This window comes from Anomaloglossus baeobatrachus, chromosome 1 (assembly GCF_048569485.1).
Source record: "Anomaloglossus baeobatrachus isolate aAnoBae1 chromosome 1, aAnoBae1.hap1, whole genome shotgun sequence".
NCBI classification, from domain to species: domain Eukaryota; kingdom Metazoa; phylum Chordata; class Amphibia; order Anura; family Aromobatidae; genus Anomaloglossus; species Anomaloglossus baeobatrachus.
Window position 1 is genome coordinate 293,405,010 of NC_134353.1, and position 24,990 is coordinate 293,429,999.

The following is a 24,990-nucleotide window of genomic DNA, read 5'->3' on the forward strand; positions in this document are numbered from 1 at the left end:
TTAGACCAGAAATGTACGTCAGCCCCTGACTGGAGTAACATGTATGGTGGAGGCGCACAGAAGTTGTATTTTAGGGCAGATTATTTCCATAAGTTTGTTTTTGTCAATCCTTTATTCTATTCCCAACTAATCATTTTTCCAATTCTTATGTAAATGAGCAGGAGGTTTGGCACAGCATTTCCAGCTCTCTTGTTAATCTCCCTCTTTTTCTGCACACTGCTGGCCTCCGGTCACTGAATGACAGGTCACTGTTGTCTGAGTGGCCTACCTACTCTGCCAAAGATGTCACAAAGGCGCCGTTATTTCTTGAAGCAGCTTATGGTCCAGCTTTCAAAACATCACCAGGACTTGACGGCACCCTTTAGTAAGTAATGGTGCCTGTGAAACACCCGCACCAGGGCCGTGGGGCACTCGTTACCGGGTCGCGGTTCTGTTTCTGGGATGCTGCGGTGACGGCAAGGGCCACTTCCGTGACCCCGGCAATGTCAGTCAAAAGTAAAGGTGATGGGATGGTAGTTTGTGACGCCACCTGCGGTATGTGGGAAGTTAGGTGCCGCCGCTGCGGGATGGGGACCTCAAGGGCAGATGGTAACACAGCTAGGTTGGTATAGCTCTCCACAGGCAGAGCTGGGCCCCAGGGTGGATGAGGGTAGTAGTAGGTGATGGCGGGGGTGCATGGCCGAAAGTGCAGGCGAAAAACAGAGTGACACAGGGATGTGTGATGCCCTGGCCTATCAGGTCGTCACAGGGTATTGCACAATTTTCCTTTCCGTACAATATCCATCTCTTCCTTGGTTCCAGGTGCCACCCAATGATGTTGCTAAGACCAGCATGCAAATCCCACACACACACACACACACCAGTGGGTGGGTCCAGTGGGGAAAGGGCCGTCCACCTTAGAGTCAGGCAGACTAGTGGGAGGTGACTGGGCAGTCGTCGGCAGGGGAGCAGGGAGAGCAGTGGGCTCTCAAGTAGCTCTCAGGGGGGAGATCAGGCTGGGGAGTTGGAGCTCCCAGGACAGCAATGCAGTAGCCCTCAGAGTGTGAGGGGCTGAGGTGTAGAAGCTCCCGGAAGGTCGGACTAGACTGGAACACACCAAGCAACATCATTGGGAACGGTCACCTGGATGGCTCCCCTCAGCGGCAGCGGTACTCCAGGACATTTGGTTTAATTACAGGCTGTGTGTTTACTGACCTTCCGAAGCAGCACAGCCTCATCCAGCACCATGACTACCAACAATGAGTTACCTGCTCCCTGCCTCCCAAACCTACATCCCACGGCTTCCCCTACCACAGAGGTGTATCTAGGGGGGAAGCTGGCAGGGCATCTGCCCCGGGCGCAGTGTCGGGGGGGTGCTGTCATGCCGACTAATGCAGCACTGAGTCTCCTCGGCAGCCAGGGCAAGCGTCAGCGCTTGGCTGTCAGCAAGGGCAGTGATGTATGCTGCGGCCCACGGGCCGAGTTCCGGGGACCGCAAAGCTCCTGCCAGCAGCATGCACTTTCCTGGTTTGCTGGCTCCTCACTTGCACGGAGCTTTCACTGCTGCGTGCAGGGTCTGTTTGTCTGTGGGCGGAGCTAGCACGCACTGTGCACTGTGCACCTCATCCAACAGATGAAGGTAGATGCTAGAATGTACTGGCTCCTCCCAGGTATGACTTAATTTGTAATGAAGCTGGTCACGCCCACTAACATGGAAGGAGCCCATACAATCTAGGCTGAACCCACAGAGGAGCCGAAGCATCTACATACCACCGAGCTGTATGTCATCCTCCCCACCCCAGTGCTGTATACCCGAAGTACTATCTGTCCCACGCACCCCAGTGGTGTAAACCTCCAGTACTATTTTCCCCACGCACCCCAGAGCTGTATACCCCCAGTACTATTTGCCCCACGCACCCCAGAGCTGTATACCCCCAGTACTATCTGTCCCACGTACCTCAGTGCTGTATTCCCCCAGTACTATCTGTCCCACGCACTACAGTGCTGTATACCCCCCGTACTATCTGTCCCACGGACCCCAGAGCTGTATACCCCCAGTATTATCTGTCCCACGCACCCCAGTACTGTATACCGCCAGTACTATCTTTCCCACGCACCCCAGAACTGTATACCCACAATACTATCTGTCCCACGCACTCCAGTACTGTATACCGCCAGTACTATCTGTCCCACGTACCCCAGAGCTGTATACTCCCAGAACTGTTTGTCCCCACCACCCCAGAGCTGTATATTCCCAGAACTGTTTGTCCCCACCACCCCAGAGCTGTATACTCCCAGAACTGTTTGTCCCCACCACCCCAGAGCTGTATACCCCCACCCTAGTACTGTATACCCCCAGTACTGTCTGTCCGCCCCCCACCCCAGTGCTGTATGCACCCAAAACTGTCTGTTCCCTGACACCAGTGCTGTATACCCCCAGAACTGTCTGTCCACCGACCCCAGTACTGTATACCCCCCAGAAGTGTCTGACTCTCCACTTCAGTGCGCTATACCCCCAGAGCTGTATGTCCCCCCCACCCCAGTGCGGTATACCACCCCACAGCTGTATAACCCACAGAGCTGTATCTCCCCCACCCCAGTGCTGTACACCCCAAGAGCTGTATGTCCCCCCCACCCCAGTGCTGTTTGCCACTTCAGAGCTGTATGCCCCTCTCTGGAGCTGTATGTGCCCCCATTGCTGTATGTCTCTAGTCTCTCCTGTTATGTATATAGCAGTGTCAGTGTGCTCTGTGTGCGGCCATGTCTGCTAGCCATGGCCACGAATAAGCACGGCACAGCCACATGCCCAGGAGGAGATGGATGGGAGGCAAGCTGGGGAGGTGAGTGAGGCTGCTGCCGGCTTCCCCATAATATCTCTAATGTGTCTGTGTGTGCATGTATGATGTGTATCTATGTATGTCAGTGTATATGACTGTGTATAGATTTGTCTATTTAGATATATTCTTGTGAATTTATTTTTAAATATGTATATGTGCGTTTCTATGTATGTATGGGGCCGATTGAGACTCTTTGGATGTACTGGAAGTTGTCAGTTCATGCAATACAAATGTGTATGGGTCTGACCTGACATTACAATTGATGTACCATGTACTGCTTGTGGTTCTGATTATGTATTTCTGTACCCATGAGGGTTTTGATACTGTATTTGTGAACTGATGGGGTTATATGGATGTATTTTTGTGCTGCTGGTGGTTCTGATGATGAATTTCTGTACTGTTGATGGTTGTGATGCTGTGTTTCTGTACTGCTGGGTGTTACAATTATGTATTTCTGTACCTCTGCTGGTTCTGGTGCTGTTATTAGTTCTGATCCTGTACACAAGTAACAATTCAATTAAGATTGGACAACCCCTTTACTTAGAATTGGGATACACTGCTTTATTGTATAAGTAAAGGGCTTGTCTAAGTTTGAGATGAAATTCTGCAATTTCTCTAGGTGACTTCAGGCTTCTGAATTCTCACAATGTATGCTCTGCATACTTTTGTGATTCTCCAGTGGCAAGAGTGGATGGTCATGTGAGTGCAAGTATGAGATTTTTATATTTCTGGCCACATTCTGATTTGACGTGTCCAGTCTCACTCAATTCATTTTGAGCAAGGCCACGCATGTCTAGTCAGCACGTGACCACATATATGTAAATCACATATTTGCAGTTTCATGACCTCCCACTCTTACCATCGGCACCAGAGAATCCTGACAGCGGGTAGTGTGCGCACTGTGAGAATTCAGAAGTCTGCAGTCACATAGTAACTGCAGATTTTCATCTCAAACCTGGACAACCCCATTACTTATAAAATTAAGCACTGTAGCCCAATCATAACAGCATGTAATATACTCCCTGTCAGGATTCAGCTCTGCGTTTGGTTCCAGCAGTCATCATTTGGCCACTCCACTCATATGTGACTTTCATACTTACATGTGACAACTTGCTTTTCTTCATATGTTTCTCTTTGAACATTAAGAGAATTAAATTATTAAGAGCAGCTCGTCATCATGTGACTGTGAGTGTGCAATTCACATATGAATGATTGGTCACATGGGGGGGGTGCGAAACTGAAGTCTTGCCCCGGGTGACAGGAAGCCTAGATACACCTTTGCCTACCATCACCGAGTCCCGGGGCATTCTCCCTACCTGTGGAGGGGTTAAACACCTAGCTGCCCACTCCATCGCCACTGGGTACTCCCAGCTGCAGCGGTGGTACTTCTTCCCTTACCATACACCACAGGTGGCGTCACGAACTTTAACCAAACAGCCCCATGTAAATACTCCCCATTTTATTTGAGTGGCCGCATGACCCCGACCCCCGGGTCCGGAGATCCTTCGAGCCACCGCGGATCCGGATCCGAGCAGCCCGGCTGCTGATGCGGGGGTGGCACAGATGCAGTCTCAACGTTTTTACTCACTGTAGAAGGTTCCAAGGTAACACGACTAGTTAGTGAACGCCTTTAGAGTGCTGGGTTCCACTGTGAAGTGCTCCAGCCGATCCCAGGTAGTTCGGAGGTCAAGTCCGGTGCACCTTTCTTATGTACCTTCCCTGGTCGTCTTCCTGCACTAATGTCTCTCCTGCCTGTCCCGCGCCTACGCACACAGTGCCCTGAGCCTGTGTCCACGGGCCCTGTCGGGTCGCTTGGAGCTTTATCCCTTGGCCCTATGTGGTCACCTTCCAGCGGATTCGTGTGCGGAGTTGGCTTTGGTACTAGATGTGTCCTCAGCCACTGGTTTTGCTAGCGGAGCACGTTGGCTCTTCTTCTCTAGTCTAGGGATCAGTCCCCATTCCGCGGCCAAGTCCTTCCACTCCGATGCTGTATGTGGAACAAGGCCATGGGAGTATAGCGCACGTCCCGTAGTCTCAAGAACCCCTTCTGTCTTGCACCTGGGTCGATCTGCACCAGCTCCAGACCACAGGTCTTCACTGCTCCACTGCTCCACTGCTCCTTATCAAGTCTCTCACACTACAGTGTCCCCAACTAACTAGACTCCCCTCCCTGGCCTTGTCGGATTAGGGGGAGGAAGGAACCATCACCAGCGGTGGCTATACATAGCATTAATGGAACCAAGCCCTAACTCTGACCTGGTGGAGAGCTGCTAATTGAGGTGTTGTGTGTTTTGTGTGCATACCGGTGGATGACCTCTTCCGTACTCGGGATGGAATACCACACCTCTAGCTGAGGTGCAGTACCTCTGTGGTGACTGAAACCTCAGGGGCGCCACACCTGTGCAAGATCTTAGGCGGGGAAGGCAGATCACTCAGACAAGAGTGACCTATCATTAAGTGACTAAAAGATCGTGGAAAGAGGGAGGGAGGATAGAGAGCTATAAATACATGGTGAGTCCCCTGCACTTGCGCCTCTTTTACATAAAAATTGGAAAAGTGATTGCTCGGGAATTTGAATAAAGGATTGAGCAAATAAAGATCCAAAATCAATCTGCATTACAGCAACCTAACACAGATTAGATCAATTGGGGGTACGATAATAAATTGGGCCATGATGTATATACTATATAAGTTTTATTGTAGCACTTCAGAGTGGTACATTCTTACAATATACCCCCAGAAAGCAAAAAAGTGATACAACCCTAGTTTATATAGACCTTCTAAAATAAGAAAAGGACATTGCAAACAAAGTGTATCCTAAAGACTAGAGTTGAGCGCGGTTCGTGGTTCGTGGTTCTCCAGTTCTAGGCTCGAGTGATTTTTGGGCTGTTCGAGATCGAACTAGAACTCGAGCTTTTTGCTAAAAGCTCGATAGTTCTAGATACGTTCGAGAACGGTTCTAGCAGCAAAAAGCAGGGCTTTTTACAGCTACAGTGAGCAGGAGCCATCGCTGGCAGCCTGCCACAAGCTGGTAACCAAGATAAACATCGGGTATCCAAGCAAAGCGCTTTGGTTAGTAACCCGATGTTTATCTTAGTTACGTGCAGGAAGCCCACACTTTCCCGCTCAGCTCGCTCCACCCCCTCCTGCCCGCGGCATGTACACATACATACACATACACAAACACACACACACACACACATCCACCCCCCCCCCCCCCCCGCCCGCCCGCCCGCCCGCCCGCCCGCTCGCTCGCTCGCTCGCTCGGCTTACCTGCGGTGATGAAGTCCCGCCATCCCGACCTCAGCGCTGTCACTGTCCTCCATGGCCGCCGCTTGTCACATCACCTATCGCTTCCGACCCGAGACTGACACTGGCGGTGACGTCACGGACCTCTCGCGATACTTGATGTGAAGGCGCCGGTCATTGACCTCAGTGACAGGGGCTGTCAGTGTGCTGGAGATCAGCGCAGGTAATGTACCTCACTGACAGCAGCACTTGTCACCCCCTGCAGTGACCTGGGCTGACCCATTGATGTTAGCTCAGGTCACTGCACTGCTCTCCCAGCCAATGGGGAACATCCTGCTCTTCATTGACTGGGACAGTGTGCATCGTCATGGCAACCCCTTGGATTACACCAGACCTGGATTTGTTTTTCAATCTAATAAATTGGTTAAAGAGGGAATGTTTTGGGGAGTGTTTTTTCAAATAAAAATGTGTTTGTCGTCTATTTTTTTTTTATTACTGACTGGGTTGGTGATGTCGGGTATCTGATAGACGCCTGACCTCACCAACCCCAGGGCTTGATGCCAGGTGACATTACACATCTGGTATTAACCCCAAATATTACCCCGTTTGCCACCGCACCAGGGCGCGGGATGAGCTGGGGCGAAGCACCAGGATTGGCGCATCTAATGGATGCGCCACTTCTGGGGCGGCTGCGGCCTGCTATTTTTAGGCTGGGGAGATTCCAATAACCATGGACCTCCCTAGTCTGAGAATATCAGGCCCCAGCTGTCTGCTTTACCTTGGCTGGTGATCCAATTTTGGGGGACCCCTACGTGTTTTTTTTTTTAATTATTTATTTAATTTAAAATAACAGCGTGGGGTGCCCTCAGTTTTGGATTACCAGCCAAGGTGAGGTTGCCAGCTGTGGTCTGCAGGCTGCAGCCGTCTGCTTTACCCTAGCTGGCTACAAAACTAGGGGGAACCCTATGTCATTTTTTTTTCATTTTTTTGGCTAAATACAAAGCTAAGCACCCCTTAGTGCCACATGAAAGGTACCAAAGGGTGTTCCACTTTTTCTCCATTTTTTTCTCCACTTTCTCTCCACTTTTTCTCCACTTTTTCTCCATTTTTTTCTCCACTTATTCTCCACTTTTTCTTCTCTTATTCTCCACTTTTTCTCCACTTTTTCTCCACTTTTTCTCCTCTTATTCTCCACTTTTTCTCCACTTTTTCTCCACTTTTTCTCCATTTTTTTCTCCACTTTCTCCACTTTTTCTCCACTTTTTTCTCCACTTTTTCTCCTCTTATGCTCCACTTTTTCTCCTCTTAATCTCCACTTTTTCTCCACTTTTTCTCCACTTTTTCTCCACTTTTTTCTCCACTTTTTCTCCTCTTATGCTCCACTTTTTCTCCACTTTTTCTCCACTTTTTCTCCACTTTTTCTCCACTTTTTCTCCACTTTTTCTCCTCTTAATCTCCACTTTTTCTCCTCTTATGCTCCACTTTTTCTCCACTTTTTCTCCACTTTTTTCTCCACTTTTTCTCCTCTTATGCTCCACTTTTTCTCCACTTTTTCTCCACTTTTTCTCCACTTTTTCTCCACGTTTTCTCCACGTTTTCTCCACTTTTTTCTCCACTTTTTCTCCTCTTATGCTCCACTTTTTCTCCACTTTTTCTCCACTTTTTCTCCTCTTAATCTCCACTTTTTCTCCACTTTTTCTCCACTTTTTCTCCACTTTTTCTCCACTTTTTTCTCCACTTTTTCTCCACTTTTTCTCCTCTTATGCTCCACTTTTTCTCCACTTTTTCTCCACTTTTTCTCCACTTTTTCTCCTCTTATGCTCCACTTTTTCTCCACTTTTTCTCCACTTTTTCTCCTCTTATGCTCCACTTTTTCTCCACTTTTTCTCCACTTTTTTCTCCACTTTTTCTCCTCTTATGCTCCACTTTTTCTCCACTTTTTCTCCACTTTTTCTCCTCTTATGCTCCACTTTTTCTCCACTTTTTCTCCATTTTTTTCTCCACTTATTCTCCACTTTTTCTCCTCTTATTCTCCACTTTTTCTCCACTTTTTCTCCACTTTTTCTCCTCTTATTCTCCACTTTTTCTCCACTTTTTCTCCATTTTTTTCTCCACTTTCTCCACTTTTTCTCCACTTTTTTCTCCACTTATTCTCCTCTTATGCTCCACTTTTTCTCCTCTTAATCTCCACTTTTTCTCCACTTTTTCTCCACTTTTTCTCCACTTTTTTCTCCACTTTTTCTCCTCTTATGCTCCACTTTTTCTCCACTTTTTCTCCACTTTTTCTCCACTTTTTCTCCACTTTTTCTCCTCTTAATCTCCACTTTTTCTCCTCTTATGCTCCACTTTTTCTCCACTTTTTCTCCACTTTTTCTCCACGTTTTCTCCACTTTTTTCTCCACTTTTTCTCCTCTTATGCTCCACTTTTTCTCCACTTTTTCTCCACTTTTTCTCCACGTTTTCTCCACGTTTTCTCCACTTTTTTCTCCACTTTTTCTCCTCTTATGCTCCACTTTTTCTCCACTTTTTCTCCACTTTTTCTCCTCTTAATCTCCACTTTTTCTCCACTTTTTCTCCACTTTTTCTCCACTTTTTCTCCACTTTTTCTCCACTTTTTTCTCCACTTTTTCTCCACTTTTTCTTCTCTTATGCTCCACTTTTTCTCCACTTTTTCTCCACTTTTTCTCCACGTTTTCTCCACGTTTTCTCCACTTTTTTCTCCACTTTTTCTCCTCTTATGCTCCACTTTTTCTCCACTTTTTCTCCTCTTAATCTCCACTTTTTCTCCACTTTTTCTCCACTTTTTCTCCACTTTTTCTCCACTTTTTCTCCACTTTTTCTCCACTTTTTTCTCCACTTTTTCTCCACTTTTTCTCCTCTTATGCTCCACTTTTTCTCCACTTTTTCTCCACTTTTTCTCCACTTTTTCTCCTCTTATGCTCCACTTTTTCTCCACTTTTTCTCCACTTTTTCTCCTCTTATGCTCCACTTTTTCTCCACTTTTTCTCCACTTTTTTCTCCACTTTTTCTCCTCTTATGCTCCACTTATTCTCCACTTTTTCTCCACTTTTTCTCCACTTTTTCTCCTCTTATGCTCCACTTTTTCTCCACTTTTTCTCCATTTTTTTCTCCACTTATTCTCCACTTTTTCTCCTCTTATTCTCCACTTTTTCTCCACTTTTTCTCCACTTTTTCTCCTCTTATTCTCCACTTTTTCTCCACTTTTTCTCCATTTTTTTCTCCACTTTCTCCACTTTTTCTCCACTTTTTTCTCCACTTTTTCTCCTCTTATGCTCCACTTTTTCTCCTCTTAATCTCCACTTTTTCTCCACTTTTTCTCCACTTTTTCTCCACTTTTTTCTCCACTTTTTCTCCTCTTATGCTCCACTTTTTCTCCACTTTTTCTCCACTTTTTCTCCACTTTTTCTCCACTTTTTCTCCTCTTAATCTCCACTTTTTCTCCTCTTATGCTCCACTTTTTCTCCACTTTTTCTCCACTTTTTCTCCACTTTTTCTCCTCTTATGCTCCACTTTTTCTCCACTTTTTCTCCTCTTAATCTCCACTTTTTCTCCTCTTATGCTCCACTTTTTCTCCACTTTTTCTCCACTTTTTCTCCTCTTATGCTCCACTTTTTCTCCACTTTTTCTCCACTTTTTCTCCTCTTATGCTCCACTTTTTCTCCACTTTTTCTCCACTTTTTTCTCCACTTTTTCTCCTCTTATGCTCCACTTTTTCTCCACTTTTTCTCCACTTTTTCTCCACTTATGCTCCACTTTTTCTCCACTTTTTCTCCACTTTTTTCTCCACTTTTTCTCCTCTTAATCTCCACTTTTTCTCCACTTTTTCTCCACTTTTTCTCCACTTTTTCTCCACTTTTTCTCCACTTTTTTCTCCACTTTTTCTCCACTTTTTCTCCTCTTATGTTCCACATATTCTCCACTTTTTCTCCACTTTTTCTCTACTTTTTCTATGGTCGGTCTACCCATTAGCTCTGCCATGCATAGTGTAGCTCTACACCTACTGCACATGTTACTTTATGATTGACATCTCTTTCGTACCAGAGCTGTCTAAGTCTACTCTGACCCCATATTTGTCATTACTATATTGTCCTTGTACTGTATTATGACATTTGTATCATGTGTTTCATTTCTTGCTGTGTTGCAATTTTTTTGCTGCATCCCAATTGTACCTCTACATTGTTCGAGTTTATGTTATTGTTCTCTCACTCTTATGTGATACTGATTATTGTCATTTTTCATGATTACATGCAGATAAGTCCAATCTGACGAAGGCTCAGGCCGAAACGTCATTTGTAACTTGTTTTGGACAAAAACATATATGCTTATGAAAAAAAAATTTTCTTAATACGGACCAATAAAGAGTGATTTTGCATTACTATCCGTTGTGACTTACTGACTTAGTCTGGGAGATATAGAGTGCCGAGGTTACTCACTAATTTTATCTATTATTACCTCTGAGCACCTATATACCAGTGAGCAGAGCTTCCTCTACAGTAGTTCTCCTGATTAGGCATGCCCTTACCTCATGAGCAGGGCATTGCAGCTTTGGTAGCAACCATTACGACATGGACTCTGCTGCTGTGGACCCGGGGAGAGTGAGTGCAGATTCATTGCACCCACACTCCTCACATGAAGGGTCCGCACTCCTAGAAAATGGGGGATACGTTCCCTGAGTGTCTCCCCACCATATTCTAGACGGTCCAGAGTCGTCGTGGGACCCCTTTATTTTTTTTCTTACAATAAATTGGTGAAAGAGGAAATGTTTTGGGGACTGTTTTTTCAAATAAATTTCTTTTGTCGATTTTTTGTTTTTGTTAGTACTGACAGTTTATGATGTTGGGTATCTAATAGACGCCATGACATCACAAACTGCTGGGCTTGATCTCAGGTGACTTTACAGCTAGTATCAACCCGATTTATTACCCCGTTTGCCACTGCACCAGGGCACGGGATGAGCTGGGGTGAAGCGCCAGGATTGGCGCATCTAGTGGATGCGCCACGTCTGGGGTGCCTGCGGCCTGCTATTTTTAGGCTGTGAAGGCCCAATAACTATGGACCTTCCCACCCTGAGAATACCAGACCACAGCTGTCCGCTTTACCTTGGCTGGTGATCCAATTTGGGGGGTCCCCTACTTTTATTGTGTAATTATTAATATTTATAAAATAATTATAAAAAAGAGCCTGAGGGGACCTCCACATTGGATCCCCAACCACGGTAAAGCTGCCAGCTGTGGTTTTCAGGCTACAGCCGTCTGCTTTACCCTAGCTGGCTATCAAAAATGGGGGGACCCAACGTAATTTTTTTTTTTTAAGTATTTTTTAAATAGAAAAAAATAATGGGCTTCCCTGTATTTTGATTGCCAACCAAGGTAACGGCAGGCAGATGGGGGTGGCAACCCATAGCTGTCTGCTTTATCTGCGCTGAGAATCAAAAATACCGCGGAGCGCTACGTCATTTTTTTAAAGATTTATTTTTACAGCACTGTGATGTCCAGCAATCAAAATACAGGGAAGCCCATTTTATTTTTAGTTATTTAAATAAATAATTAAAAAAAATATATGTTAGCTCCCACTGCATTTTTTGTATTGCTAGCTAAGGGTAATCCAAGCAGCTACTGGCTGCTAACCCCCACTGCTTGGTGTTACCTTCACTGGCAATGGAAAATCCAGGGAAGCATTTATTTTTTTTTTTGCCAAAAAGCTACAAAAAAAGGACGTGAGCTTCGCCATATTTTTGTATGCTAGCCAGGTATAGCAGGCAGGTGCTGGAAGAGTTGGATACAGCGCCAGAAGATGGCGCTTCTATGAAAATGCCATTTTCTGAGGTGGCTGCAGACTGCAATTCGCAGCAGTGGGGCCCAGAAAGCTCAGGCCAACCGGTGGTGCGGATTCCAATCCCAGCTGCCTAGTTGTACCTGGCTGGACACAAAAATGGGGCAAAGCCTACGTCATTTGTTTTCTAATTATTTCATGAAATTCATGAAATAATAAAAAAAGGGCTTCCCTTTATTTTTGGTTCCCAGCCGGGTACAAATAGGCAACTGGGGGTTGGGGGCAGCCGTACCTGCCTGCTGTACCTGGCTAGCATACAAAAATATGGCGAAGCCACATAATTTTTTCAGGGGGCAAAAAACTTCTGCATACAGTCCTGGATGGAGTATGCTGAGCCTTGTAGTTCTGCAGCTGCTGTCTGTCTGTATGGAGAAGAGCAGACAGCAGCTGCAGAACTACAAGGCTCAGCATACTCCATCCAGGACTGTATGCAGAAGTTTTTTGCCCACCAAAAAAATGACGTGGGCTTCGCCATATTTTTGTATGCTAGCCAGGTACAGCTGGCAGCCACGGGCTGCCTCCAACCCCCAGTTGCCTATTTGTACCCGGCTGGGAACCAAAAATATAGGGAAGCCCGTTTTTTTTAATTATTTCACTTATTTCATGAAATAATTAAAAAACAAATGACGTGGGCTTCGCCCTATTTTTGTGTCCAGCCGGGTACAACTAGGCAGCTGGGGATTGGAATCCGCAGCACAGGTTAGCCCGAGGTTTGTGGGCGCCTCTGCTGCGGATTTCAGTCCGCAGCCGTCCCAGAAAATGGCATAGAAGCGCCATCATCTGGCGCTGTATCCAACTCTTCCAACAGCCCTGGAGCCGGGTGGCTTGTTGGGTAATCATGAGTTAATACTGGCTTTGTTTTACCAGCCAGTATTAAGCCAGAGATTCTTAATGTCAGGCACGTTTGACCCGGCCATTAAGAATCTCCAATAAAGGGTTAAAAAAAGACACCACACAGAGAAAAAATACTTTAATAGAAATAAATACACAGACACATTAGAGACTCCATCTTTATTACCCCTGTCAGCCCTCCACGATCCTGCTCTTCTGTCTGCTTTCTTTCTAGTGTAGTAGTAGTGAGGATTGTAGTGAGGGGCATCACTTGGGGCTGGGGAACCTCCATCCTAACTACAATGCTCACTACAATCGGGAAGCAGCGTGCAGCCTTCACTCCGTGAGTGATCACTGCTGGCTGCTAGCGGTAACGCTGACAGACGCGTTACCATAGCAACGGTGCTCCCGGAGCTGCGGTTAGCGGTGACGTCACCGCTAACTGCGTTGCTATGGCAACGGTGATCTCCGTTAATGACCGGCTGTGTCAGCCGGTCCCTAACGGAACGGGGAGTCGACCGTGTGCTAGAGCATGTCGCCGGTACACGGCGATACACATATGTGCACCGTGTACCGGAGAGATGCACTCGCAGGTCCTACATGACGTGTCATAGTCATGTGACCAGTCTGTAGCCAATGAGATAATAGCCACGTGACTGGTCACATGGCTATTTTGACGTCACGATAGGTCCTGCATCTCTGCTGGCAGTGCCGGTCACCGGGAGGATTCAGCGATCATCGGATGGAATAGCGGCAGGAGACAGAGTGCAGAAGGGATCGCGAGGACCGGTAAGTGTTATGGCAATGTTTATTAACTGTTTGTGTACATTTATAATGCATTTTTATGTGTTTGTGATTGCCTCCCATTATAGCCTATACGTTCGAGTTCGGTTCGTCGAACGTTCGACGAACCGAACTCGAACGGGACCCCCGTTCGGCGAACCGGCCTCGAGCCGAACCGGGACCGGTTCGCTCATCTCTACTAAAGACAGATGATAAAAAAACAGGTATAAAAAGTGGAATCACCAAAATTATGAATACATCAATGGGATAAGTAAAAAATGGCAGAGTGTCAGGCGTGAGCTTACATATTCCAACCTTACATAGCCAGTCCTTTCATTTACCAAACACTGAACAGACCCATTAAAGTACTCTGCATCCATCATCACCCCTACTTATTAAATGGAATCTGTCATCAGGTGTTTGCTGCCCCATCTGAGAGCAGCAGCATAATGTAGGGACAGAGACCCCAATTGCAGTGGTGTCACTTACTGGGCTCCTTGCTGTTATTTTGATGACAATCACTGTTTTATCTATTACTGCTACTGTTTTATCACTACTTTTATCCGACATTTCTCTGAATGTTAAGCTCTGTATAACCCTACCCACACCAGTGATTGGCCGCTTTCAGCCCATATACAGTGTACACAGAAAGCTGTCAATCAGTGGTTGTGGTGGTGGGGTTATACAGAGCTCATGAATATAGAGGACTACATAGCAGCAGGTTTACTAGTGCTGAGTTTTCATTTTTCCTATTCCCTTTTAGAAAACTCATTTAAACATCCCGCCCACCTCCTTCCTTCCGCATTGCCGGTGGAGGCAGGTAAGGAGATGTTCCTCGCTCCTGTGACTTCATACACAGCGATGTGTGCTGCCGCAGGAACGAGGAACAACATCGTATCTCCTATTGATGCAACATTATGAAAATGACCGATGCTACACAGATCACCGATTTACGACGCTTTTGCGATCGTTTATCGGCACATCTAGGCTTTACACGTTGCAACGTCATTACCGGCGCCAGATGTGCGTCACTTTTGCACTTTTTGCAGTAGCGATGTCGCAACGTGCAAAGTACCCCTAAATGACTACACAGCCAGTCCGCAGTGGAGCAGCCATGGTGTTCATGCTTTTCTCTCAAAGTTAGAAGTAGAAATCTTTTTATACATCAAGATACAAAAAAAGTAATAACAATTAAAAAATGAGGAAAATTGTATAAAATATTTGTCATACTTTGATGTTTGCTGTTGCCAGATAATTGTTTGCCGAGGTTATATTAGTGAATGTCTCATGAAGCCTTTTATCATCATTAGGAAAATTGTTCACCAGGATTTTCACTTGCATATTATTAGATGTACATTCATGACACTGGATTATAATTTTCTCATCATTTCCAGTATGTAGGATATTGGGAGCCAGCAATACAAAGCTGAAAAATAAAAGATGAGAGGTAGTCAAGTTAATAGGTAAATTAATAGACAAGATCCCTGTCATCACCTAATGGAAGGTTGTATACTAGAGGCAAATGTAGACCGGGTTCTCACATAAAACACACAAACATGGTATAATACACTGAGCTACCAATGTAAATGATAATTCAGCCTTGATTTATATGACTGAACGCACAAATAAAAAATTAGTTACTGGATGTTGGAGGTCACGGACGGACGACAAATGGATGCAAGCAAATAGAAAGCTGCAATCTTGAATTGTATTGGTAACCGGATCACCCAGGCTGTGATGCCAGGCAAACCTACCTGTATGATTTATATGCTGTGTAGATTTATTTAATGCAGAGTTTAATGCATAAACAAAGGATGATTATATTGGGACAACCAAAATATTTATAGATTTGATTTTGGTTGTCCCAATATAATCATCCTTTGTTTATATTATTGTATACTATTGTTTTTGCCTGTGGAATTATATATTTAGATTTACATATTGTGCCTCTGATATTAATATATCATTTGGAACCTCTTCCGTGATAATATATATTTAGATTCACACATTGTGTCAGATATAACGTTTTTATATCAATGTATCATGTGTTGCTCTGAATAAGGTGTTTAAAAATCTCCTACTTGGTTCTTGAACCTGTGTTTCCCTTGTAGTTAATGTGTGTTTCCTCTCTTTTTTCTTTTTTTCCCACGCTTTGAACTTTGGTGACTGCTTGATACCGCTGCTCCATGCAGCTTTACTGATGAGACCTAGAGCATGCGCACATACAATTTTCTCACGCTATTGTACCCTAATAACCCGTGAAGTCCTTCTGGCTTGTTATCAGACCTATTTTTACATGTTGAAATTGACTCCCCCCCTCCCTAATAAGATACACTTATTGTTTTTAATTCATGTTTTATTCATCTTAATAAATATAATTTGATTACATATTTTTTTTAAAAATATATTTGATCTTTTATATATATATTTTTTCCTGGTCTACCCAATATCCCTTTGCACATATGATACACATAGTCCTTTTAAAATTATTTTTTCATCTTTTAATGCTTCACCCATTTATTTAAAAATGTTGATACAAATTTGGGTGGCATCAACCACTGATGTGCTATTGCCATTTCACTGATATATTCACTGCAATTGGGGTTCTAGCCCCTATAAGAACATATATACTTGCAGATTCTTTGTCTTTTTTCCCCCTTTTTTTTTTTTTTTTCTTTATTGCTCATTACTCTCTTTCTACATTCCTCCTTTTCTTTTCTGAATTTCATTCCTTTTCCTCAATTACTGATACATATAGATGCATCTTAACACTATATGAACAACTGACTAAGTTTTGCTATGTTGCTGGAAAATGCTGTGTCATTTAAACACATTTTTTTTTTTTTCTTTCAAAGTGCCAGTAGGCGGTCCTTTGTTATATCCCATATGTATATAAGTGTGTTATCTCTCTGCACATGCAATGTTGATTTTCTGGTCCTGAGGAAGAGGTCCCTGCACCTTGAAACGCGTAGACCTATGGAATAAAAGAGTGATTAAACTATCAACATCTCTACATCTTATTTGGCGGATTGCGCGGGTTTAACCCCTTTTTCTCCTCCTACACCGGTACTAAGCCCAGTGAGAGCTGCTTGCAGTGTGTGAATGGCTCGCATTGGGTGTAACAGCAGCATGATGGGCGTAATATGTGCCCCCCCCAAAAAAAATAAAATAATTTGAAAAACCCACAAAAGTGATCTGTTCATGGCTGGCTGCATGTGGGCAGAGACCTGAACTGCCGAATAAGGGACTTCCATTTGGGTTCAGGTCAAGTTTGGGTCCCAAACCGATCTTAATTTAAGTTCAGCTGACCCTGCCAAACCAATCTTGGACATGTCCCATCTCTAGTTATGGTAACTGAGCTTACCTAACATAAATGGTGCATATTTAAGGATATATTACTAGAATCCTGTAGAAAACTTATACCCTCTAGTAATAAAAAGGAATAAAAAGAAACCTTGATGGATAAAAAAGAAATTACAAAGTGTAATAAGTTAAAACAAAGAGCCTTCAAAAGTTTGAAGGCCGAGAGATCAGAAATAGCATATCAGATGTATAAAAAATCTCAATAAGAATTGTAAAAAAAAAAAAATCAAGCTAGCACAGTTAGTTACTGAAACAAAAATCACCATCGACATTAAAATAAATCCCCCCAAAATGTATAAATATATTAATGCCAAAAGGAAAAAACGGATGGCATTGCACACTTAGAAGATGATAATAACAAGGTAATTACAGAGGACAAAGAAAAGGCTGAGATATTAAACAGGCACTTTTCATCCGCATTCAACACTGAACACACTGTTCCAGGGATCATTTAGCAAGACAAAAATCAAAGTTCACCATCTGATATAATTAATTTAACATGGGAAGAAGTATGGCTGCGGCTGAACAAATTAAAAATTGCTACATCCCCCAGGCCAGATGGCATTCATTCACGAATATTGAGGAAAATGAGTTCAGTAATTGACAGACTGTTGTATCTCATTTTCTTAGACTCTTGTAACAGGATTGCTGACATGGTACCAATATTTAAGAAAGGTAAGTAGGTTGATCTTGGTAACTACTGTCCAGTAAGTCTGACATCAGTTGTGTGAAACATTTTTCATGGCATTATAAGAGATTAGTTGCAAAAATATATTGCAGAGAATAATATAATTACAACCAGCTTGAATTCATGAAAGATAAGTTGTTTTTAACCAACCTGCTGAGTTTCTATGAGTAGGTAAGTGGAAACCTGGATATTGGTAATGTGGCTGATGTGATTTATCTTGAATTTGCAAAGGCATTTGATACTGTACCACATAACAGCATTATACTTAAGCTCCCAAAGCAGGATTTAGGGAAAACTATATTCACATAAGTTAAGAACTGGCTAAGATAGGAAAGCAAGAGTCGTCGTAAATGGCACATTTTCTAAATATATAGTCATCGGAGGAGTACCACAGCAATCTGTGCTAGGACAGATTCTTTTTAATATCTTTATTAATTACCTTTTGGATGGCATAAACAGTGGAGATGGGATTGACACCAAACTATTTAGGATATTAAAAACTGACCTCGATAGTACAATATTACAAAACAATCTGGATAAGATGTCGGAATGGCCAAATGCTTGGCAAATGAGGTTTAATGTTCCTAATGTAAAGTAATGCTCTTATGCCAATATAATATCACTGATACAGTGGGAAAGTATTTGGCCCCCTTGAATTTTTCAACCTTTTCCCACATTTCAGGCTTCAAACATAAAGATAAAAATTTTAATGTTATGGTGAAGAATCAACAATAACAGGGACACAATTGTGAAGTTGAGCGAAATTTATTGCTTATTTTAAACTTTTTTTTAAAAATAAATAACTGAAAAGGGGGCGTGCAATATTATTTGTCACCTTTAAGTTAATATTTTGTAGCGCCACCTTTTGCTGCAATTAGAGCTGCAAGTCGCTTGGGGTATGTCTCTATCAGTTTTGCACATCGAGAAACTGAAATTCTTGATTATTGTTCCTTTGCAAATAGCTCGAGCTGAGTGAGGTTGGATGGAGAGCTTTTGTGAACAGCAGTTTTCAGCTCTTTCCACAGATTCTCGATTGGATTCAGGTCTGGACTTTGACTTGGCCATTCTGGCCAACACCTAGATACGTTTATTTGTGAACTATTCCATTCTAGATTTTGCTTTATGTTTGGGATCATTGTCTTGTTGGAAGACAAATTTCCGTCCCAGTTTCAGGTCTTTTGCAGACTCCAACAGGTTTTCTTCAAGAATGGTCTTGTATTTGGCTCCATCCATCTTCCCATCAATTTTAACCATCTTCCCTATCCCTGCTGAAGAAAAGCAGTCCTAAACCATGATGCTGCCACCACCATGTTTGACAGTGGGGATGGTGTGTTCAGGGTGATGAGCTGTGTTGCTTTTACACCAAACATATCGTTTGGCATTGTTCTCAAAAAGTTTGATTTTGTTTTTTTTCTGACCAGAGCACCTTCCACATATTTGGTGAGTCTCCCAGGTGGCTTGTGGCAAACTTTAAACAACACTTTTTATGGATAGCTTTGAGAAACGGCTTCAATAAAGGCCAGATTTGTGCAGTGTACGACTGATTGTTGTTCTATGGACAGACTCTCCCACCTCCGCTGTAGATCTCTGCAGTTCATCAAGAGTGATCATGGGCCTCTTGGCTGCATCTCTGATCAGTCTTCTCCTTGTTTGAGATGAAAGTTTGGATGGACGGCCGAGTGTTAGTAGATTTGCAGTGATATGATACTCCTATTTCAATATGATCGCTTGCACAGTGCTCCTTGGGATGTTTATAGTTTTGGAAATCTTTTTGTAACCAAATCCAGCTTTAAACTTCTCCACAGTATCACAGGCCTGCCTGTTGTGTTCCTTGGTCTTCATGATACTATCTGGGCTTTAAACAGAACACTGAGACTATTACAGAGCAGGTGCATTTATACGTAGGCTTGATTACACACAGGTGGATTATATTTATCATCATCAGTCATTTAGGACAACATTGGATCATTCAGAGATCCTCAATGAACTTCTGGAGTGAGTTTGCTGCACTGAAAGTAAAGGGAATAAATAATAGTGCACACCCCACTTTTCAGTTATTTTTTTTCTAAAAATGTTTAAAATAAGCAATAAATTTCGTTCAACTTCACAATTGTGTCCCACGTGTTGTTGATTCTTCACCATAACATTAAAATGTTTATCTTTATGTTTGAAGCCTGAAATGTGTGAAAAGGTTGAAAAATTCAAAGGCGTTGAATACTTTCGCAAGGCACTGTACATACACAATAAATGGGAATAAACTTGGGTCTACAGAACAGGAGAAAGACTTGGGGATTCTGGTTACAAGTAAGCTAAGCAGCAGCACGCAATGTCAAGCAGCAGCAAAAGCCAACAAGATTTTATGGTGTATAAAAGGCCACATCTAGAATATGGGATCCAGTTTTGGGCTCCACATTTTTAACAGGATATTTGGAAGTTACAGTCAGTTCAAAGGTGAGCAACGAACTTATTGCAAGGAATGGAAGGCCTACCATGTAAGAAGTTGGAAAAGTTGGAAGAAATAGATGCAAAATGTATAATGAAACCCAATTGCAATTTTTATTTTATCCCATATACATGCACTTAAGTAAAAAATAAACAACTGCCCCAAAATATGGATAACTTTAAAATATGCTTTAGGCTACTGAAATAGTAAAAACTCCTGGAAAAGAGAGATAAGAAGAGTGAAGAAGCTTATGGTTATTGACTGCTTTATAGGAGATGATTTAAAGTAGAATAACACCATTGCTCACATTATTCTACGGAGACTGCAACTTCATATGATGTTGACTCCTGCATCCTTGAGTAACATTATGGGCCTATACTGTGAGAGAAATCATAAACTGTTCAAAGTGTGAAATACTATGTGGCAATTTTGCCTTAACTGCCGTGTGCTCAAAGTTGTTGGGCTGTGTTAATTTTCGATGGCAACAATCTACTCTAAAGGGTACTTTACACGCTGCGACATCACTAACGATTTATCGTCGGGGTCACGGTGTTTGTGACGCACATCCGGCGGCGTTAGCGACATCGCAACGTGTGACACGTACGAGCGACCTTCAACGATCGCAAAAGTGGTAAAAATCGTTGGTGTTGGAGAGCTCGTTCAAACACCAAATATCGTTGTTTGGGCACTAGCGATCTCGTTCCTCGTTCCTGCGGCATCACAGATCGCTATGTGTGACACCGCAGGAGCGACGAACATCTCCTTACCTGCGTCCACCGGCAATAAGGAAGGAAGAAGGTGGGCGGCATGTTCCAGCCGCTCATCTCCGCCTCTCCTCTGCTATTGGACGGCTGCCGTGTGACGTCACTGTGACGCCGCACGAACTGCCCCCTTAGAAAAGAGTCGGTTTGCCGGCCAGAGCGAAGTCGCAGGGAAGGTAAGTCCATGTGACGGGTGTTAGCGATGTTGTGCACCACGGGCAGCGATTTACCCGTGACGCACAACCGATGGGGCGGGTACGCTCTCTAGCGATATTGGTACCGATATCACAGCGTGTAAGGTACCCTAAGGTGTTGAAGTGACTTTATTTTGTCCGATGTAAACACCAAGCCAAATGCCATAGTATTGTAGAGACACCACCAAGCTCAGTTCTACAATATTGTAGTGAAACCACCAATCTCATTTCTGTAGCATTGTAGTGAAAGCACCAAGCTCAGTTTCACAGTACTGTAGTGAAGCCACCAAGCTCACTAGTGAAACCACCAAGCTCAGTTTTATAGTATTGCAGTCAAACCACCAAGCTCAATTTTGCAATATTGTAGTTAAACCACCAAGCTCAGTTCTATAGTTTAGTAGTGAAACCACCAAGCTCAATTCTGCAATATTGTAGTGAAACCACCAAGCTCTGTTCTACAATATTGTAGTGAAACCACCAATCTCATTTCTGTAGCATTGTAGTGAAACCTCCAAGCTCGGTTTCACAGTACTGTAGTGAAGCCACCAAGCTCACTAGTGAAACCACCAAGCTCCGTTTTATTGTATTGTAGTGAAACCACCAAACTCAATTTTGCAATATTGTAATGAAACCACCAAGCTCTGTTCTACAATATTGTAGTGAAACCACCAATCTCATTTCTGTAGCATTGTAGTGAAACCATCAAGCTCAGTTCTATAGTACTGTAGTGAAGCCACCAAGCTCAGTAGTGAAGCCACCAAGCTCAGTAGTGAAACCACCAAGCTCAATTCCAAGCTCAGTTCTATAGTACTGTAGTGAAGCCACCAAGCTCATTAGTGAAGCCACCAAGTTCAGTTCTATAGTATTGTAGTGAAACCACCAAGCTTAGTTCTATAGTATTGCAGTGAAACCACCAAGTTCAGTTTTATAGCATTGCAGTAAAACCACCAAGCTCAGTTCTACAGTATTGCAGTGAAACCACAAAGCTCAGTTCTACAGTATTGCAGTGAAACCACCAAACTCAGTTTCACAGTGATGTAGTGAATCCACACTGTGACAACACTTGAAAATTGCTGATCACAGATGCTCATCATCCAATTTCAATTTGCCTCAGCTATTCTGCTAAGAAGAATGGGCTAAATTTTAACTTGTAGAAGAACAAAGCTGGTAGAGACATACCCCCAAAAGACTTGAAGCAGTAATTGCAGCGAAAGGTTGTCCTACAAAGTATTGACTCGGGGCCTGAATACAGATGCGCGTCATAATTTTCAGATTTATATTTTTTAAATATTTTGAAAATAGCAACATTTCCACAAATACTTGCTACTTAGTGTTGGTATATCACATAAAATCCCAATTACATACAATGAAGTTTGTGGGTGGAACATGAAAAAAATGTGGAAAAGTTCATGGGGTGTGAATACTTTTTCAAGGCATTGTAAATCAGTGCAGCAGGTTTTAGGGACCTGTACTGACTGTTGTGAGTATAAGCTAGGCAATTGTAAGTAGATACTCATAGTATCCTGCTATTATCCAAAAGCATGCAGTGTGTGATGGGTATTTCTGAATAACTGGTATATCTCAAAATGCCACATGCCAATTTTCTATTGATAAATTCACATTAGAGGCTACATGCAGGATTGCTATTTTTATTGTAGAAATGTATTTAAAGTGAGAAGAATTAAAGATCATTGCAACAGGATTTTTTAAAAACATTTCTCATTTTCTTCATTTGTTCAGCTTCTATTCAGGCGGTGTGTAATCACGGTAAAAGACAATATTGTCACTGCATACTAGCATATCTTCTTAATATATTAATATCCTGTGTAATAATGTAAGCTATCAAGTATTACATATTTAAGGGCATTTATTTCAAATAAATAATGCTTTAATATGATAAGTAATACTACATAGTACTCACAACTGTTTGGATGAAGAAAGTTCAACACATAACTGGACCATCAGTAGAATCCCCAACTTTGAGACCGGTAAATACTGACCCATGATTACACGAACAAACCTTGATCAGTTTCTGCCGATTTAGAATATTTGCTTTTATATGAACCAACCAAATACTGCAAACTGTAAGGGGAGAGCAAAAGTCAAAAGGTTGTTTACATTGCTACTAAATAAAACTGGAAGTCACGTGATTTCTCTCTAAATATCAATGGTTAACCAGCGTCTGCTTCCTGAAAATATTACGTTTTATAGGAAGAAAAAAACATCAAAAGGCATTAAAACATCAATTAGATAGATCAATTAATTCTTTAAAGGTAAGGTGCCGTGTTTTTTTTATTTTTGTATTAATGATAGTGATTGTGAAATCAAGTATTTTTAATTAAAAATTAAATTCACTGTTTATTTAGTTTTTATTTAATTCTAGTTTTACTGAAGAACTGGGGGCTGCCATCTTGGATTTGCTGTGAGTAACGACAATTACTCACCTCAAATACGGCAGCGCCCTGGGCATAGAAGACCGTTGTCAGGCTCCGACCCCTATACTTAACACAGAGACAGCTTCTGCTGTGAACTGAACGTGCCCCCTGGGCTGTCCAGATTAGAGCAGAGGGAGGAGATCGGCGCCATCTTTGTGGAGCTCACAGCGTATGCTGTGTGCTGCACTTTCCCCCTGTCATTGGTTTGGGTTGTGTGAGTATCGTCGCGGGGTAAACCACATCCAAGAAGTTTAATAATCCTTTAGGTGCTTCACAAGAATTAATGCAATGTTATTTTTTTCTAACAAAAATTTTGTATTTTCTTAAAGTGCACCAATTACTTCATTTTACAAACTTTACTTGAGTTTCAAAACCTATACATCCTAGCTGACAACTAAAGGTATGTATAGAATCAGCATGATGGTACCAGTATAGAACTGGCTTTAGTTTATATAGGAAAATCCTGGTGATTGGTTCCCTTTAAGGGTAACAGGAGACAATTTGTTGTGTAATTTCTCCTGTTTACACCAATATCCAATATGTAGTAGAAAACCATCAGAAACCCCTTAAAGTGACCCCATTTAGTAAACTACGCTACTCAAGTAAATTATCTAAGAGTACAGTGAACATATTGACAGCACAAGTGCATCACAGAATTTTATACCATTTGGTGGTGAAAAAGAATAATTATATTTTTACCACTAAAATGTTTTTAGTGCCAAGTTTTACATTTTTAAAATGGCTACTAGGAAAAAATGGACAAAACAGTTTGTTATGCAATTTCTCCTGAGTGCGCCAATACCCTGCATGCAATCGGGAACTATTTTTCAGACACAGTTGAAAGCTCAGAAGGAAAGGAGCACCATAATATAGTGCAGATTTTGCTGGTATGGTTTGCGGGTTAGATGTCACATGGCATGCCATATTGGCAGAGTCCCTGAGATGCCAGTGTGACGCCCTGGACTAGTCAATAGAGTTAAGCGCGGTTCGTGGTTCGCGGTTCTCCAGTTCGCGGTTCGAGTGATTTTGGGGGGTGTTCTAGTTAGAACTCGAACTCAAGCTTTTTGGTAAAAGTTCGGCAGTTCGAGTTACGTTCGAGAACGGTTCTATCAGCAAAAGCAGGGCTTTTTACAGCTACAGTGTTCAGGGAGCCATCGCTGGCAGCCTGCGGTAAGCTGGTGACCAAGATAAATATCGGGTATCCAAGCAAAGCACTTTGTTTAGTAACCCGATATTTATCCTAGTTACGTGTGCAGGGAGCCGACACTTCCCCGCTGGGCTCCGCCCCCTCCTGCACTCGGCATGTACACACACACACTCACCTGTCCCCAGCCATGCAGTCCCCGGCACTGATGTCCTCAGCGCACATGGCCACGCTAGGCTCCACCCACTTCGCACTCCGCCGCCCGCACACATGGCCCCGCTAGGCTCCACCCACTTGAACTCCGCACACATTACCCCGCTTGGCTCCACCCACCTGGGACTCTGCACACATTACCCCACTTGGATCTGCCCACCTGGCACTCTGCACACATTACCCCACTTGGCTCCGCCCACCTGGCACTCCGCACACA

The 24,990-nt window shown here is 43.2% G+C and overlaps 1 protein-coding gene across 1 annotated transcript in view; it reads right to left on the reverse strand.

The window, feature by feature from the left end:
• Positions 1-22,985, reverse strand: part of LOC142291993 (venom factor-like) — a 353,454-nt gene extending 330,469 nt beyond the window's left edge. The window contains exons 1-2 of the mRNA XM_075337006.1: positions 22,903-22,985; positions 14,763-14,958 (exon numbers count right to left, since the gene is read on the reverse strand). Of these exons, the coding sequence (XP_075193121.1) occupies positions 14,763-14,958; positions 22,903-22,985 (279 nt within the window). The remainder of the gene's footprint in view (positions 1-14,762; positions 14,959-22,902) is intronic.
• Positions 22,986-24,990: the final 2,005 nt, after the last annotated feature.